This window comes from Mustelus asterias, chromosome 9 (assembly GCF_964213995.1).
Source record: "Mustelus asterias chromosome 9, sMusAst1.hap1.1, whole genome shotgun sequence".
NCBI classification, from domain to species: Eukaryota; Metazoa; Chordata; class Chondrichthyes; order Carcharhiniformes; family Triakidae; genus Mustelus; species Mustelus asterias.
The window spans coordinates 131,952,324-131,972,326 of record NC_135809.1 but is presented as its reverse complement, the minus strand read 5'-3'; the positions used below and the strand labels follow the sequence as shown (position 1 = coordinate 131,972,326).

General features: G+C 43.2%; 1 protein-coding gene across 1 annotated transcript in view; it reads left to right on the top strand.

The window, feature by feature from the left end:
• The window catches only part of LOC144499290 (low-density lipoprotein receptor-related protein 4-like), a 230,616-nt gene extending 211,627 nt beyond the window's left edge, over positions 1 to 18,989 (top strand). Inside the window, exon 38 of the mRNA XM_078221406.1 lies at positions 15,689 to 18,989. Within this exon, the coding sequence (XP_078077532.1) occupies positions 15,689 to 16,024 (336 nt within the window). The 3' untranslated portion in view covers positions 16,025 to 18,989. The remainder of the gene's footprint in view (positions 1 to 15,688) is intronic.
• The last annotated feature ends 1,014 nt before the right edge of the window (positions 18,990 to 20,003 follow it).

Genomic DNA, 20,003 nt, shown 5'->3' with positions numbered 1-20,003 from the left:
CAGTGCTGGGGTATGTGTGTGTGTGTTAGTGTACACTGGGGAGTGGTGTGTATCACAGTCAGTACTGGGGTGTCTGTGTGTGTTAGTGTACACTGGGGACTGATGTACATCACAGTCAGTGCTGGGGTTAGCTGTGCGTGTTGAGAATGTTGTTCAGAGAGTCACATTTGGTGATAATCAGATCCGGTTGGTCCCAATACCCTGATTTTGGATGTCTCCAGGACACCTTTGGCATGGTTTGTCCTGAAGGAAAGTGTTAGTCACACAAAGATTGTGGTGGAAGCAAAGCCCCAGTAGTCTCTGCAATCTCCTTTATTTTTCCCAAGGCCATGATGTCCAAGGGCCATGCCTCACAGTCCACATCTAGTCCTGTGTTACAATCCCTGTGAAGGGTAGGTAAAGTTGTTCTGGCTTAGAGATTCAGCTGTGGTATGTGTTGGGACAAGTTTATTAATTCTACAATAGTGTGTCTTTTGTATAAAAAGGTTATCCTGTTTTGTTTGTTTATAGGGGTGGCATAGTGGCACAGTGGTTAGCACTGCTGCCTCAGAGCGCCAGGGACCCGAGTTCGATTCTAGCCTTGGGTCACAGTCTGTGCGGAGTTTGCATGTTCTCCCCGTGTCTGTGTGGGTTTCCTCCGGGTGCTCCGGTTTCCTCCCACAGTCTGAAAGACGTGCTGGTTAGGAGCATTGGCCATTCTAAATTCTCCCTCAGTGTACCCGAATAGGCACCGTAGTGTGGCGACTAGGGGATTTTCACAGTAACTTCATTGCAGTGTTAATGTAAGCCTACTTGTGATTAATAAATAGTAATAAATAAATATATCATATATATGTATTTATATATATTTATAACAACATAATGTGTAATAGAAAGCACAAAACTACTGAACAATACTAAAGGGAAGATTCAAAATCACTGATGTGTTGTATTTTGGAAATCTTTTTCCTCTGCTGCAGCTTTCTGGTCCATCTGATAGTCTTTCACCTTTCATTTTCTGACTTCTACTTCAAACATCACCTCAGGTACACGTCAGCATGAGTGTGTGACCCCCACAACCCAGCACCTTCCATCCTTTTGACATGGGCTGGCGCAATGCATTGTGGTGTTTTGCAAATCTGGAAAGGGGTCACCATGTTTTTGGTGACAATAGCTGTATTTTCTTTAAAAATAGACTAATTTTTTTTAAAAACAGACCTAAAGAAATATTAATATTAAAGGAGAATGCAAACTTGGCACAGTGCTGTTGAGTAGAGAATTTTAAATTCATCCAAATGTTGTGGTGCATGCTCCCTGAGATTAATTCCGTTGTCAAATCTTACACGCTTACACATAATGAAATGTAACCCGCTATTAAATATTACTCTGTATACAGCAAGAGAAATGTTAAGTAAAACTATGTTTGTTCCAGTAACAATGTAAATGTCTTCTCTGTTTTGCTTAAGACATACCGTAACCTGGATAAACATTTGACAATGTTTAAACATCAGCACAATTTTAGAAGTTTCGGATCATTGCAACGCAGCAGCACCCAGAATATTTCCGATAATTTTTAGTTCAACCCTTTTACAGTTTGCAAAATGCAAATGCTTCCATTGCAAAACAATTTGAAACTCCGCGGCATTTTAAGTCTGCTTTTCATCCTTTTTACTAACTGGATAAGTGCTTGTTGCAGCATGAAAACCGAGCAAACTGTGCATGCAGCTTTGTACAACTGCTGTTTTTATCTCCTACTCTCCTTCCAGTCAGCCGCAGAACAGAATCATGATTATGAAACACTTTCAGTTTTATATATATAATAAATATATACAGTAAACAGGTGACATTAGTAACTCTTCTTTATTCACCACCAGAAGTAATTATTCCTTAGTAATATTACTTTTGTTTTTCAATAAAATAGGGTGTATTTTCATCTTTATTCCCTCAGCCTTATTACCTGAGTGCAACATAGAAAGGACAATCTGTTGCAAACCATCTAACATAATTACGCTAAATACCTGATTGTTCTTCAGTTGAAAGTAATTGAAGTAAAATCAAGGGGTTGTGTGAAGGAGGCATATGTGAGTCCATCCTTCCAAAGTTTCCTATCTGTGTTCCATCCAAATGATGGTTAACACCCTGCCAACAAAGGTGACAATCTCTGCCAATATTTGGTCAGAATGCTCACTGGCTGGCCTTGTTTTACTAGCAAATTACATTAGGATTTAAGGTGCAAACTTTTTTTTAAGCAAGTTGGATTGAATATGTGTTTAGTTTTATTTCTTTTTGCAATTCCAATTGAATGCTCTGAAGCTTAATTTATGAGGTCCCATGAGAGAGACTTGTGGGTTCAGGTGCGTAGATCTTTAAAATGTCAGATACAGATGCAGAAAATAATCAAGAAGGTTAATGGAATGCTGCACTTTATATCGAGAGGACTGGAATATAGGGGCCCAGATGTTATGCTGTGGCTGTACCAAACCCTGCTTAGACCCCACTTGGAGTCACTATGAGCAGATCTGGGCACCACACCTTAGGAAGGATATGTTGGCCTTGGGAGGGGGGAGTGCAGCATAGGATTACAAGAATGATACCTAGGCTTCAGTTTTGAGGAGAGATTCTACAAATTAGACCTGTTTTGTCTATAATTTGGAAGGTTATGGGGTGATCAGATCAAAGTCTTCGAGATACTAACAGGAAAAGACAGGATAGATAAAGATAAACTATTTCCACTGGTTGGAGATTCTAGACCTAGGGGGCCAGACTGTTCAGGAGATATTAGGAAGAACTTCTATACACAAATGGCGATCGGAATTTGGAACTCTTTTCCACAAACATCAGTTGATGCTAGATCAGTTGCTAATTTAAAATTTGAGGTAGGTTATTTTTGTTAGACAAAGTTATTGAGGGATATGGGCCAAAGGCAGGTACGTGGAGTTAGGCCACAGATCGGCCATGATCTCATTGAATGGCAGAACAGGCTTGAGGGGCTGAATGGCCTACTAAGTGTTCCTACGTTCCTATCTCTGATGAGAATAGATTGAAGAAATTAGGCTTGTTCTCAATAGAAAAAAGATGACTTTAGATAATGTCACATAAATTAATAAACTGTTGTTGATTCTAGATTCGAGTGGGAATTTAAGGTGGGGGGCTTTGTAGCATGCGGTGGATGCACCGTTCATTGTTCCCAATGAAGAAACTTGTGTGGAGGAGATTATAATGGGCACAGGTTGGGTAGGAGGAACAGAATGTGCAGAATGCATGTGAAAGATAAGATATGGGCAGCTAACAAAAAGGTATACATCCTTTGCAGCCTAATATTAGTGAAAGATCTGCATCACCGCTGGTTAAAATTGATTATTGTTAATTCATAATTGGAGAAACGTGCATTCAGTGAAAGAGGTGAGAAGGAAAAGCACAAATAGTGAGAAAGTGGTAGCACAGCGCAATATTAGATGGCGGTAGGGTGGCACAGTGGTTAGCACTGCTGCCTCACAGCGCCAGGAATCTGAGTTCAATTCCAACCTAGGGCCACTGTCTAGGCGGAGTCTGCACATTCTCCCATGTCTGCATGGGTTTCCTCCGGGTGCTCTGGTTTCCTCCCACAGTCCAAAGATATGCGGGTTAGGTTGATTGGCCATGTTAAATTAACCCTAGTATCAGGGGGATTAACAGGGTAAATATGGGGGGTTATGGGAATAGGGCCTTGGTGGGATTATGGTCGGTGCAGACCCGATGGGCCGAATGGCCTCCTTCTGCACTGTTGGAATTCTCAGATATAAAGGTCAGGGACATTCAGACTTAGCACAAGAAGTGGCTCATTAAAGGGAAAGATATATTTTTGATTGCTACAATAGTTATTGGAAATACTGTTCATGTGTGTATGAGTTTTTGGAGGGAAAGGACAAAAGGGGAAAGATAGGAGGGGTGCGATTGGATACATAACCCGCTGTTACCATTGAGATGATGTTCAGAGACACACACACACCTATCCAGGAATGACAAGAGGTCATTACAGGTCACCGTAATGGCAGACTTGTGTCATCTGCTGCATTTCAGAATTCCCAGTATAGGAAGCGGATTTTCCCAGTGATTTAAACAGGCTGAGGCGTTCAAGTCAGGCGACACTAACCAAAAAAAGAAAGCCAGATACGATCTAAGGGGATCTATCAAAGATGCCAAAAGACAGTAGCAGACCAAGCTAGAGTCCCAGGCTAGCTACACCAACCCTTGCAAGGTCTGCAAGACAAATCAAGCTACAGGATGAAGGCATGTAAAATCGTCGGCTCCAACACACCCCTCCCTGATGAGCTCAATGCATTCTACACCCGTTTTGAGCAAGAAGTCAGCGAGAGCATGCCTTCCACCCTGGAAGCCCTGGATGAACCTGTATCTGGGGTCACCATTGCAGATGTCAAAGTAGTTTTCTCAAAGGTCAACCCACGGAAAGCAACTGGCCCGGATGGGGTACCCAGGTGAGCACTCAGATCCTGCGCGGATCAGCTGGCGGGGGTATTCGCAGACATCCCCTCTTTACAACAATCTGAGGTCCCTATCTGCTTCAAGAAGACGACCATCATCTTGGTGCCTAAGAAAAACCAAGCAGCGTGCCTTAATGACTATCGGCTGGTGGCTCTGACATCCATCATTATGAAGTGCTTCAAAAGGCTAGTCATGGCACGAATCAATTCCAGTCTCCTGGACTACCTGAATCCACTACAGTTTGCCTACCACCGCAACAGGTCCACAGCAGACACTATCTCCGTGGCCCTGCACTCAACCCTGGAATACCTAGATAATAAAGACACCAATGTCAGACTCCTATTTATTGAGTACAGCTCAGCCTTCAACACCATTATTCTCATTAAACTCATCTCCAGACTCTGTGGCCTGGGCCTCGGCACCTCCCTCTGCGACTGGATCCTGAACTTCCTAACTCACAGACCACAATCAGTAAGGATAGGCAACAACACCTCCTCCGCGATCATCCTCAACACCGGTGCCCCACAAGGTTGTGTTCTCAGCCCCCTACTATACTCCTTATACACCTATGACTGTGCGGCCAAATTCCCCTCCAATTCGATTTTCAAGTTTGCTGATGACACCACCTTAGTGGGTCGGATCTCAAACAATGACGAGACAGAGTAGGCGGCACGGTAGTGCAGTGGTTAGCACTGCTGCTTCACAGCTCCAGGGTCCCGGGTTCGATCCCCGGCTCGGGTCACTGTCTGTGTGGAGTTTGCACATTCTCCTCGTGTCTGCGTGGGTTTCCTCCGGGTGCTCCGGTTTCCTCCCACAGTCCAAAGATGTGCGGGTTAGGTTGATTGGCCAGGTTAAAAATTGCCCCTTCGAATCCTAAGATGCGTAGGTTAGAGGGATTAGCGGGTAAATATGTGGGGGTAGGGTCTGGGTGGGATTGTGGTCGGTGCAGACTCGATGGGCCGAATGGGCTCCTTCTGCACTGTAGGGTTTCTATGATTTCTATGATTTCTATGAGAGTACAGGAATGAGAGAGAGACTCTGGTGAACTGGTGCGGCAACAATAATCTCTCCCTCACTGTCAACAAAACGAAGGAGATTGTCATCAACTTTAGGAAGCGTAAAGGAGAACATGCCCCTGTCTACATCAACGGGGACGAAGTAGAAAGGGTCAAGAGCTTCAAGTTTTTATGTGTCCAGATCACCAACAACCTGTCCTGGTCCCCCCATGCCGAAGCTATAGTTAGGAAAGCCCCACCAACGCCTCCACTTTCTCAGAAGACTAAGGAAATTTGGCATGTCAGCTACGACTCTCACCAATTTTTACAGATGCACCATAGAAAGCATTCTTTCTGGTTGTATCACAGCTTGGTATAGCTCTTGCTCTGCCCAAGACTGCAAGGAACTACAAAAGGTTATGAATGTAGCCCAATCCATCACGCAAACCAGCCATTGACATTGTCCACGCTTCCCGCTGCCTCAAAGCAGCCAGCATAATTAAGGACCCCACACACCCCGGACATTCTCTCTTCCACCTTCTTCCGTCGGGAAAAAGAAACAAAAGTCTGAGGTCACCGACTCAAGAACAGCTTCTTCCCGGCTGCTGTCAGATTTTTGAATGGACTTACCTTGTATTAAGTTGATCTTTCTCTACACCCTAGCTATGGCTGTAACACGACATTCTCCACTCTCTCTCTTTCCTTTGCTTTGTAACGGTATGCTTTGTCTGTATAGTGCGCAAGAAACAATACTTTTCACTGTACGTTAATACATGTGACAGTAATAAATCAAATCAAATCAAATCAAAGCATGTCCAGGTGCTGACGGTGTTGGCCAGCAGAAAAACCCAGAGAAAGTTTGGGATTCTGCTTCAGTTTAAATTGATTTATCCAGGAGGGAGTTGGAATGAGCATTTTGAAATGGCTGTTATTACAGTTTCCATTGCTTTTTCTCAGCATTAACAGTGAGCTGGTTACACATTTTCAAAGCACATAATTAGATTTCAAGAAAAAAAAGTTTGAGTGATGTTATTGGCTGCGACAGAGTTACAAATTGGAGTAGACAGGATTGGGAAATAAATGATACAACTGATGAAACAGAAAAAATAAAATATGTTTCATTTAAATTCATGGGATGTGGGCATCACTGGCTAGCATTTATCATCTATCCCTAATCGCCCTCAAACTGAGTGACTTTCCATGGCTCTGGAGTCACGTGTAGGGCAGACCAGGTGAGGACAGCAGATTTCCTTCCCTAAAAGGGGCGGGTGTTTACAACAATGCTTTCGTGGTCATCATTAGACTTTTGGAATTATTCAATCCCTACAGTGCAGAAGGAGGCCATTTGACCTATCAAGTCTGTACTGACTCTCTGACAGAGTATCTGGCCCAGGCCCTTATCTCCATCCTATGTCCTTAATCCCACATATTTACCATGGCTAATCCCCCTAACCTACACATCCTGGGATACTAAGGGGCAATTTAGCATGGCCAATGCAGCTAACCCGTACATTTTCAGACTGTGGGAGGAAACTGGAACACCCGGAGGAAACCCAGACAGAGAATGTGCAAACTCCACACAGCCAGTGACCCGAGGCCGGAATCGAACCCGGGTCCCTGGTGCTGTGAGGCAGCAGTGCTAACCACTGTGCCACCGTGCTGCCCTTAACTTTGGATGTTTTATTGAATTCACACTGGGATTTGAACCCTGGATAACTGGTCCAGTGACAATTCCACTACACCACCCCGTCCCCAGAGATTTGTGAAGCCATTTACAATTCACAAAGTAAAAGAGACAGAGAGGAGCCAGTCAGTGCGGTATTGGAAATGGTAATGAAGTAAATTTTTAAAACAATCATCACTGTCTCAGCACTGGGATACAAACAACAGGGTGGAGCAAAAAATCACAGCATCAGGCCTAAGATTAAAATTGAATGGAAGCTTCCAGACGTCAAAACCAACCAATGTTCCAGAAGCTAGAAAAAATGGTCATTTATTGACAGTTGTTGATATTTCCCAAATAACAGTACTCTTTATCGCCTTCTGGCCAAGGTGATGAGGGTAAGCAAGTTAATATATAGGGCTCCAAAGCATCTGATAGGACACACATTGGTTTGGTAACTGGAGGTTTGCTGAATAATTACTAATCTTGTAGGTGCAGAAGTTTTCATATCAGCTTTTTCACGCTTCTGTATCCCATTTTCTTGTACTGCTCTGCTCTAATTAGTAATGCATAGCTCTAAAATGAAAAGTTACCAAGGCTACATTTAATTGTGTGCCTTTTTCAGTCTGTAATTAATCCGATTAGGTTTGTCCTGTGAACTCAGTATTTATCTTTCCTGACGTCTCGGAAATCGGGTTCGATTTTCTTCGTTTCCATTAAAGGAATATTCCCAAATAGAAACTTGTAAATGGAATCATAGAATCCCTACAGTGCAGAAGGAGGCCATTCGGCCCATCGAGCCTGCACTGACAACAATCCCACCCAGGCCCTATCCCTGTGACCCCATGCATTTACCCTGTTAATCCCCTTGACACTAAAGGGCAATTTAGCATGGCCAATCCATCTTACCCACACATCTTTGGAATGTGGGAGGAAACCAGAGCACCCAGGGGAAACCCACGCAGACACGGGGAGAATGTGCAAACTCCACACAGACAGTGACCTGAAGCTGGAATTGAACCCAGGTCCCTGGAGCTGTGAGGCAGCAGTGCTAACCACTGTGCCATCATACCACCCCCACTGTGCCACCGCACTGCCCGATGGGGTGACATCAATGGGAAATCCCATTGACAGTGGCGGCCCATCATAGAACCATCATAGAATCATAGATTTTTACAGTACAGAAAGAGGCCCTTTGGCCCATCGTGTCTGCACTGGCCATCAAGCACCTATCTATTCTGATCCCATTGTCTTGTATGCTGTGGCGTTTCAAGTGCTCACCTAAATGCTTCTTACCACCCTTTCAGGCAGTGAGTTCCAGATTCCCACCACCCTCTGGGTGAAAAGGTTTTTCCTCAAATCCCCTCTAAGTCCCCTGCTCTTTACCTTGAACCTACGCTCCCTGGTTATTGACCCCTCTGCGAAGGAGAAAAGTTCCTTGATAGTTTTGGGGCCACTGCTGTTTGTAATATTTATTAATGATCTGGATGAGGGTATAGTTGGGTGGATTAGCAAATTTGCTGATGACACCAAAGTCGGTGGTGTGGTAGACAGTGAGGAAGGGTGTCGTAGTTTGCAGGAAGACTTAGACAGGTTGCAAAGTTGGGCCGAGAGGTGGCGGATGGAGTTTAATGCGGAGAAGTGTGAGGTAATTCACTTTGGTAGGAATAACAGATGTGTTGAGTATAGGGCTAACGGGAGGACTTTGAATAGTGTGGAGGAGCAGAGGGATCTAGGTGTATGTGTGCATAGATCCCTGAAAGTTGGGAATCAAGTAGATAAGGTTGTTAAGAAGGCATATGGTGTCTTGGCGTTTATTGGTAGGGGGATTGAATTTAGGAGTCGTAGCGTTATGTTGCAACTGTACACAACTCTGGTGCGGCCGCACTTGGAGTACTGTGTGCAGTTCTGGTCCCCACATTACAGGAAGGATGTGGAGGCTTTGGAGAGGGTGCAGAGGAGGTTTACCAGGATGTTGCCTGGTATGGAGGGGAGATCCTATGAGGAGAGGCTGAGGGATCTGGGATTGTTTTCGCTGGAAAGGCGGCGGCTAAGAGGGGATCTTATTGAAACATATAAGATGATTAGAGGTTTAGATAGGGTGGATAGTGATAGCCTTTTTCCTCTGATGGAGAAATCCAGCACGAGGGGGCATGGCTTTAAATTGAGGGGGGGTAGTTATAGAACCGATGTCAGGGGTAGGTTCTTTACCCAGAGGGTGGTGAGGGATTGGAATGCCCTGCCAGCATCAGTAGTAAATGCGCCTAGTTTGGGGGCGTTTAAGAGATCCGTAGATAGGTTCATGGACGAAAAGAAATTGGTTTAGGTTGGAGGGTCACAGTTTTTTTTTTAACTGGTCGGTGCAACATCGTGGGCCGAAGGGCCTGTTCTGCGCTGTAATGTTCTATGTTCTATGTTCTATGTTCTATTTACCCTATCTATGCCCCTCATTATTTTGTACACCTCAATCATGTCCTTCCTCAGCCTTCTCTGCTCAAAGGAAAACAACCCCAGCCTAACCAGCCTCTCTTCATAGTTGAAATGCTCCAGCCCAGGCAACATCCTGGTGAATCTCCTCTGCACCCTCTCCAGCACCCTTCCTATAGTGTGATAACTGTACACAGTACCCTAGCCTAACAAGTGTTTTATACAGCGCCATCATAACCTCCCTATTCTTATATTCTATGCCACGACTAATAAAGACAAGTTCAGCATATGTCTTCTTTAACAACCTTATCCACCTGTTTTGCTGCCTTCAGCGATCTATGGACATGCACCCCATGGTCCCTCTCGTCCTCTGTCTTAGCATCCTACCATTCATTGTGTATTCCCTTGCCTTGTTCATCCTCCCAAAATGCATCACTTCACACTTTTCAGGGTTAAATTTCACTTGCCTCTGTTCTGCCCATCTGACCAGTCCGTCTATATCATCCTGTAATCTAAGGAATTTGACTAAAGTAAAATGACAAAATAAAATGAGCAGCAGTGAGAAAGCAGAGCAACAGGGAGACATTTAAAACTGTGTTTGACAGACCCCAAGATGGGATACATGTCATTAATGAGAACAAACATGAGTGGACGCCATGGATGAATCAGGAGATAGGAAAAGAAAGATTTTGTATTATATATAGTGGCTCTCATCATGTCAGAACATCCCAAAATTCTTTACAGTTAAAGAAATGCTTTTGAAATGTTGTTATGTATAAATGTGGCAGCCAATCTCTGCACAGCAGGCCCCTACAAACTCCCAAAGGTAGGGGAGTCTAAAACTAGAGGGCATAGGTTTAAGATGAGGGGGGAGAGATACAAAAGGGTCCAGAGGGGCAATTTTTTCACACAGAGGGTGGTGAGTGTCTGGAACAAGCTGCCAGAGGTAGTGGTAGAGGCGGCTACAATTTTGTCTTTTAAAAAGCATTTAGACAGTTACATGGGTACGATGGGTATGGAGGGATATGGGCCAAATGCAGGCAATTGGGACTAGCTTAGGGGTTTAAAAAAAAGGGCGGCATGGACAAGTTGGGCCGAAGGGCCTGTTTCCATGCTGTAAACCTCTATGACTCTATGCAAACAGCTAGATGACAATAACCAGACAAAGGCTGGAATTCTCCGGCCGTTCACACCAGCTGGATTCTCTGGTCCTGCCAACAGTGCAACCCCACTCGTGTGTTTCCCGGCAGCATGGGGTGACATCAATGGGAAACCCCATTTATGGCCCAGATAATCCCGCCGCCGGCAAACAGCACGCCCCTTCCACTGCCGGGAAACACGTGGCTGGGAGGCCGGAGCATCCCGGCAATCTGTTTTTGTGATGTCAATTCAGAGGTAAGTCTTGGCCGGGACAGGACACCTGGGGTTTAATCCCCTGCTTCCTCAAGATCCTGATAAGGATTCTTGCTGCACTGCCCTTTTCCTGGATGAAACCAAGGCTTCATCTGAGGTGGATCTGAGAGCATTAAAAGATGCAATTCAGCTCAGTGAAGCCATAACAAAAGCAAACAAAGCACTAGGATTTATTTCCAGAGGGAGGAGATTGAAAAGTAGAGAAGCTATGCCAAGCTCTGTACAGTTCTGGTTGTCATATTATTTATGGGGAGGCAATGGCCTAGTGGTATTATCGCTAAACTATTAATCCAGAAACTCAGCTAATGTTCTGGGGCCATGGCAGATGGTGGAATTTGAACTCAATAAAAAAAAATCTGGAATTAAGATTCTACTGATGACCATGAAACCATTGTCAATTGTTGGAAAAACCCATCTAGTTCACTAATGTCCATGATGTGGAGATGCCGGTGTTGGACTGGGGTAAACACAGTAAGAAGTCTCACAACACCAGGTTAAAGTCCAACAGGTTTATTTGGTAGCACAAGCCACTAGCTTTCGGAGCGCATTCCATTCCAACTCGCATTCCAACCATTATTTTGTAAATTGAGTTTGTGTCTTTATATATGCCCTGTTTGTGAACAGAACTCCCACTTACCTGATGAAGGGGCAGCGCTCTGAAAGCTAGTGGCTCGTGCTACCAAATAAACTGTTGGACGTTAACCTGGTGTTGTGTCACTAATGTCCTTCAGGGAAGGAAATCTGCCGTCCTTACCTGGTCTGGCCTACATGTGACTCCAGAGCCATAGCAATGGGGTTGACTCTCAACTGCCCTCCAAGGCCAGCCAGCGATGCCCATGTCCCACCAATGAATTTTTAAAAAGATACAGAATGACTGGAGAGGGTGAAAAAAATGATTCACAAGGAGGTAGCAGAAATTCAAATAATTAACAAGAAATAATATCTTGAAAAGCTAAGGCTGAGGGGTGACCAGATGTCTTTCAAAACTATAAAACACTTTGACAGAGTAGATATGGGGTATTTCCTCTTGTGGGGAATAGCAAAGTGCCATCGAGAAGACAGTCACCATGAAATCCAGTGGGGCATCCCAAAGCAACGTCTTTACCCAGAGAGTGATGAGAATGTGGAACTGGTTACCACAGGTAAATTGTATAGATCAGTGTTTCCCAAACTTTTCCCAGGATGGGATTTTCCAGCTCCGTCCACCCACAGGATCATCCAGTCCTGTCGAAAATCAGGGGACTATTGGTTGGCCCGCCATGGTGGTACGGAAAGATCCTGGCTTCAATGTGGCCTCATTTAAATGCCTTAGTGGACCCCAGAGAATTTGCAGGGAGGGGGAGGGGGGGGCGGTGCCGAGGTAACACAAAACTGCAGCATAGTAACCATCATTATTTAATTATTCAAATACCAACACAGATGGACACTGTTCAGTGTCATCCTCAGAGGTAAACTTTGAAATGGGGAGATATGAGTCATAGTTCACTTTTAACCTATTGCTCTGACAAAATATAATTTTCTTCACAAATGCTGAACTGATTATTCAGTTATAGAATATTTGCCTTCTCGCATTTTTTCAGTCCCAAATATATCTGTGACATTTGCAAAGAGGCACATCATGTTTTGGTCAGAGAGGAAACCAATAAATTGCTTTTTTTTGGCAGTCGATTACAAATGCAAGCTGTTGATCCCTCTGTTCCAAACAGCTTTATAAACATCCTTCCTCATGACAGCTAGTGGACACCAGTGTGAAGCGGCAATGACTCATGATCGGACCCCAAATCTGCGTATGGCTTTGCAAACAGACGTGCACAAAATTGTGGAGGATAACATAGTTCATAATTCACCGAGACTCCTTAGGCAGCACCTTCCAAACTCCCAACTTCTACCGTCTAGAAGGACAAGGACAGCAGATACCTGGGAACACCACCACCTGGACATTCCCCTCCAAGTCACTCACCATCCTGACTTTATTTTTTATTCAATTCATGGGACATGGGTGTCACTGGCTGGCCAGCATTTATTGCCCATCTCTGGTTGCCCTTGGAGGGCAGTTGAGAGTCAACCACATTGCTGTGGCTCTGGAGTCACATGTAGGCCAGACCGGGTAAGGACGGCAGATTTTCTTCTCTAAAGGACATTAGTGAACCAGATGGGTTTTTCTGACAATCGACAATGGTTTCCTGGTCATCAGTAGATTTTTAATTCCAGATTTTTTTTATTGAATTCAAATTCTCCCATCTGTTGTTGCGGGATTCGACCCCAGGTCCCCAGAACATTGGCTGAATTTCTGGATTAATAATCTAGCGATAATACCACTCGGCCATCACCTCCCCCCCACCCCCCCCCCCCCCCCCTTGGAAATATATTGCTGTTCCTTCACTGTTGCTGGGTCCAAATCCTGGAACTCCTTTCCTAACAGTGCTGTGGGTGTACCTACACCACATAGATTGCAGCAGGTTCAAGAAGGCAGCTCACCACCCCCTTCTCAAGGGCAATTAGGCATAAGCAATAAACGCTGACCTTGCCAGCATGCCCACATCCCTTGACTGAATAAAAAGATAGTTGGTGGGAGCTGGTGCAGTACGTCAGCTGGCTCAGTGCTGAGTTCTTTCATTGCGAGCTGCTCTGTGAATCCTGCAGCCAGTCCAAATAGCAGATGGAGCAAATCTCAGCACCAAGGCACGCAGGCCTCACTCACAGCCTGCCATAGCTGCAGCACCATTGGTACAAAAGCCACCCAGCCAACCCCAGGGAATGTTTATTCTTCTGCGCAGCCACACTGAATATTCCCTGTGCCTGTTCCATGTACAGGAAATGGGAGGACAAAACAGATTGTGTTAAAGAATGTTGTTCTCCTGCATGTATCACACAGAAGCCAGTCTGCGTGCATCGCGCCTCTCAGCACTCACATCAATTTGAATAGGAAAAGGTGTATATTTCAGCTGCTGCACCAGCACTGAATCCTGCTCAGCTGCCATTGGCTGAATACTGCTGCGTTATTTGTGGGGGGCCCCGTAACAAGTCTCTTCGCCTGTTCCTCTCCAAACATTATTTCAGCCATTTCGATTGCAGCGGGTGAAATCAAAGTTTCTGCAACTGTTTGAAATTTCCTTACTTGTGCACTCTGGGCGCCAGGGCGGCATGGCGGCCCAGTGGTTAGCACTGCTGCCTCACTGCGCCAGGGACCCGGGTTTGATTCCCGGCTTGGGTCACTGTCTGTGTGGAGTTTGCACATTCTCCCCGTGTCTGCGTGGGTTTCCTCCGGGTGCTCCGGTTTCCTCCCACAGGAAAACTCTCTCCCTCTCCCACAGCAAATCTCTCTCCCTCCCGCTGCTTCACTGTCTGACCATCCCCTCTCTTCAATACCCTGTGATTTCAAGGAGAAATTAGATATAACTCTTGGGGCAAAAAGGATCAAGGGATATGGGGGGAAGGGGGGAAATCGGGATATTGTAATTGATGGTCAGCCATGATCATAATGAATGGCAGAGCAGGCTCGAAGGGCCGAATGGCCTCCTGCTGCTCCTAGTTTCTATGTTTCCATGTCAATACACAATGCTGCCAGCAAATACAGCCATTTTTATCTGTTAAAAATATAGCGTCGCTGTACACAAATCGTGTTTTACAAAATATAGACGGAAGCAATTAAAAACGTGTTAAGTGAGGACATGATGTATCAAAAATATTTACATACATACATGCACAACAACAAAATCTAAAGATGTGGAATCTGAAATAAAATAGAAAGTGCTGGAGATACTCAGCAGGTCAGGCAATAACTGTGGGAACAAAGTTATCTTTGATGTCATTGACTTTTCATCAGAACCAGGAGATGTTAAAGGTTTAACCATTGATGAACAAGTACAGAATCATGAGGGAAGGGAGGAGGAGCAAAGAACACAAGGGAAGGTCTATGATTGGTTGAAAGGCATTGATTAAATGATGAAAGGGAAGAATGGTGATGAGCAGAAGGGAGTGGCAATGGGTCTAGAGAAATGGAAATGGGGAGGCGATGGCCTAGTGGTATTATCACTAGACTATTAATCCAGAAACTCAGCCAATGTTCTGGGGACCTGGGTTCGAATCCCACCATGGCAGGTAGTAGAATTTGAATTCAATAAAAAATATCTGGAATTAAGAATCTACTGATGACCATGAAACCATTGTCAATTGTTGGAAAAACCCATCTGGTTCACTACTGTCCTTTAGGAAAGGAAATCTGCCATCCTTACCTGGTCTGGCCTACCTGTGACTCCAGAGCCACAGCAATGTGGTTGACTTTCAACTGCCCTCAGGCAACTAGGGATGGGCAATAAATGCTCGCCAGCCAGCGACGCCCAAGTCCCACGAATAAAAAAAACCCATCAGAACCAGTAACCTGTTATCCGAAAACGTGGAAACAGCAGTAACTACCCAGAGTTATTGAAATCAGAGTTGAGTCTTGTAGGTTGTAAAATGGCCAATCTCAAAGTGTGATGCTGTTCCTCAGGATTATATTGAGTTTCAATGAAATCATGTAGAAGGCTGAAGGTAGAATTGTCAGACAGACAGAAAATTAAAATATCAGGAGACTGGAAGCATAGCTTGTGCGTGTAATGTGAAATATGTAGATCACCAAGGAAACCCCATCACATCCATGCAAATGTCTTGTGGCCAGTTTGTGATGCATTCTTTGGATAAAAGGCTATTGAGTAGAGATTCAAACTGATTGCCTTTTCTTTTACAGACAGTTACAGATAATAATTACACGAAAGGAAAGATAAAAATTGTCGAAGGCATTTGCTTGCTGTCGAATGATGACATGTACTGGGATGACTTGAAACAGATTAAGATCACGCGAGGAGGAATCCTTCGAGATCACACTTGCATGAAGGCAGAGACTCTGTCTATCCAAGGCAGCACAGACTCACTCGGTGACACAGAGACAGAGCAGCTACTACAGGATGAGCCAGTGTCCGAGTGCAGCAGTGTGAATGTAAGCACACAGGAGAGAAGTGGCCTCCCCTTGCCCGACACTGGCTGGAAGCACAACCGCAAACCCTCGACCGAAAGTGAAGTCTGATTGGAAATAGCTTTTTTTTTCCCTCTTTCTCCTATGTTCTATTTAAAATATGTGTCTATGGCAACCTCAGACAGTGACTGGGCATGCTCGAGACAGTGTGGGGGCTTGGATTCTGATATATAAAAAAACAACACGCTCAACTTCTCAACTGAGAACTGAATGGTACTACTGGCTTTCGCCAGCTACAACACAGTGCATAACAAGACTGGATAGAAGCCAAGGGATCACACTCTCTCAAAATGTCTGATACACAATGTTAACAGTTTTTGTTCTCAGATTTACATTAAGTATGTGTCTGGTTAAAGCATGAATGTACAGATGGTTATCTGTAGCATGTGTCGGCCCACTTTTCTACTCTAGAGGGTTCTGCTGTTAAAATGGATGTAATTCTGTATGTGGAGCAAAGTCATCTTTCTGGAAAAGACTTTTTGCGCTGTCCGCCGGCCTCTCTGAGCTCGCTCTCTCGAGGAACCGTGTGAAAATCCTTGTAGTCTCAGGTAAGACTTCTGAACAGAAGGGAGAATCTCGAAAGGACGGACTTTAATTCGCTCTTTCGACCTCACTTTGACATTCGGACACAGCTGAAGTTGTAAATGTGACCTGTATTGTCCTGTTGCTTTGAACGGAGGATAAAGAAATTGGCAAACAATTGTACAGAACAAGCTGCATTTGCCCTCTTGACTATCTGTCTAAGCACTGATTGACAACTAAGATTTGAATTTTGTACTTTGAGTTGCTTTTAAGTTGCTGCCCTCAGTGATTATTAACAAGACTAATTCCAGCTACCAAGCCTTAGCCCTGCTTGTAACCACTATGCACGTTTAGATGAAGTGTATAAATGTTAGGCCTGAGCAAAATTATTACATTCAATAGTTTATAAACACTGTACAGACCATCTATTATACAGGCAAATGTGTTGGTTGCAATTGTGGGTCAGAATTCAACATTTCGATATTGGACCTGGTGAAGTATGGCAGTGTTATTTCATACTATTGAGTGGCAACGCAGATGTGGCGAATGGGAGTGAAATTATCAATGGGGAGTAAACCACGATGCGATAAGTGAGAGGTCGCTAATTTGAATTGACGTTGACTTTGAATGACAGGAACTCCGGTCAGCATACTGGGGAAGAAAATTAAAATCAAATCACTTTTTAAAAATCCAAGTATCGAACAAAAACAACTCATTAGACACATTCAGTTCCAATCACAGGTGAGATTTATCGACCTGTCTCTACTACATTTAATATTGATACTCCATGACTTGACTTTCGACTTTTAAAGGAGTAAGGATTGGTAAGCCGAGTACTGCAGGTACAAAGTAGTTCCCATAAAGGTTCTTTAATTTAATAATTAAATGACTCTCATAGAAGTTATAATGAATTTTCCCAAGCTCTTAACTTATGGCTCTTTCAATGATGTGTCTCAGAGGGGCAATCCTTTATGTCTGTCCCAAATATCCACTCAGTCTCATGGAAGTCAGTCATTCCAAATGGTTTCACAATCAGTTTGATCCCCTGAATGTACAAGATGTAAATCGAGGCTTCAGAGGGAGTGAAATAGTCCACTAGATCAAAGCTATTCCACAAGCTAGGAGGCAGGTTCTACATTTGCTTTGTTCACAAAGCAGTGGCATATGTTTCACTGGAAGAGTTCCTTGTCACCTTTGCCTCCTTTAAGTGTCGGAATGCTGTTAGTCGCAGTGAAGTGAGATTGTCTCGGGAACCAGCACAGTACACAGATGATCACTTGTATAGCGTAGCAGAAAATAAGGAAGTGAAGTTTCACTGGCGTTAAGTCAGGTAGCAGTGAAATTGACAATGGGATGTTGGAACCCGCCTAATTTTCATTGCTGCTGTCCAATTGCCTGCTGTCTCTTGATCCATGTTACAAATTATTGTTACTTTGAATAAGAGAGGAGGAAAATTGTTCCTTCCTTAAATCTCCAGCAAGAACTATTGAGTGACGTTTCCCCATCTAACTGCACATGTCGAACATCAAATCGATCATCCAAATTAAAGTACTTTTTTCAATGAAAAGATTATAATTTAATGGCCATTTTATGATGCTGCCAATATCATCTGGATAATAATGACTTATTTATCAGTATAAATCCTGGCTTCATAAAGAAGTGGACAAGATACTCGATTTGCTTCAAATTCCATTGATACCTCAGCATTTCAGCTATTAATTATCCCCTCTCTAATTCCTGTACACTTTGCAGAACACCACATCCAACTATTATTTACTATTCCAAAACATTTTCTTCTCGATTCCACTAACATTCTTACATAGTCTTTGGAACAAACTTTGAAAGGTCAACTGCTTCATTAGTATGCTATTTGCATGCTTCTTTTTGATTGCTGCGTTTACAGTGTTGCTTACCATCAAACAAGGAAGGAAAATTATAGCATGGTCAATTGGAGTAACTTAAGTTGATGGAGAATTACTGCCTGATTTACCATTTCCACCAGGTATTGGAACAATGTGCTGTTGACAAAAGTCCTGCTTGTTCTCTTTCCTTCCTCATCAGTTTTTGCCAACAAGTGGTCAATGCTGGAAATAGAACCGCGACTTGAGGGTGTTTTGTTTGCAAATCACGCAGCTTGGTTTATTTGCTTAGAAATGCATTTCTTTGACCAAATGCCTAATGTTTTAACCTTTTGAGTGCCTGTCGCTTCAACCTCAATGTCTGAAATGGTGCTATTTTATCCAGACCACAAGTTTGGGCCACTCTTCTTGATTGTCTACGCATTTAAACTTGCATTTTTTAAAACAAAAATATAATACTGTAACTGGATTATTAACCGAACAAAGCAACTTTCTATGATATAATTATGACAAAAGATTTTAAATATGTAAATATGTGATAAAGTTCTGGAATTGTAAAAAAAGACATAAATTGTGATGCACCTGAAAATGGTTTAGAATTTATTCCTTATTAAATAAAGAACAACTCAAAAGCTCATCATATTCTTTTTATCATTACCAGTGACCAGAGTATCAGTAATAATGAATACAGTTAACTTTATGAGGAAGTACTGCACCAAGCCTTTTAATCCTTTGAGTGCAATGTTATCATTTTATAGTGTTTCAATAAGGGAAGTTTTTTTTAATTAAGAAAAATATTTTAAGATTTATTTGATTATTTTTATGCTGTATGCCACCATCCTCTTTTGTAGTATTAAACGTTCTAACTTTGTGGACTCCAGATTGTTAAATAATGACACAAAAGGATTTTGTCGCGTGGTGTGCAGTTTACTCTTAATCCAGAGTTACTTAATGCAAATGATCTGCTTCTGTTTTTTTTTGGCATTAAGCTCCCACTTTGCTGTGTTACTTACATCGCTTAACTCAAGTCATTTTCACCATTTGTTTAAGGCAAAATGACTTCAAATTATCAGGGGCAGACTGGGCGGGGGGGGGCGGGGGAGTTTCGGTACTCAATGGGTTAAAATACTCAGGTAGTAAGCTAACTGTGGCAATAGTCGGGCGAATTGATCAGTTTAGGATAATAAATGGCACAATCCTAGGTAATTAACTGATTATAATGTACAGATTTTTGATTTTAACAACCAGCTTTATGGTCCATATTACCTAGCATTTTAACAAAGCACATCATTATTTTCTTTGTGGAGGAAACTAGGTACTTCCGTTGCACTCACTGGAATATCTTGTATTCTACTTTGTCAACTTAGAAAATACTATAAAATACATAAAGGATTTTAAATGGTTTTGAATATTATTTTACATCCAATAGAAGGGAAAGCAGAATAAATAGACTGAAACGTACATATTGCATTTTGGATATCAGTCATGCATTTGTCTTCCAGTTGTGTTATAATATATTACTGTTGAGAGGCTGCATAACTAATCTGAGTCTTTGTAATTATTCCAAATTAAAATCTGTAATATTTAAGACAGTCTTGAAACTGCTAACTTTGCTCAGATAGAAAGTGTTTACAGAACAATTGTTTAGT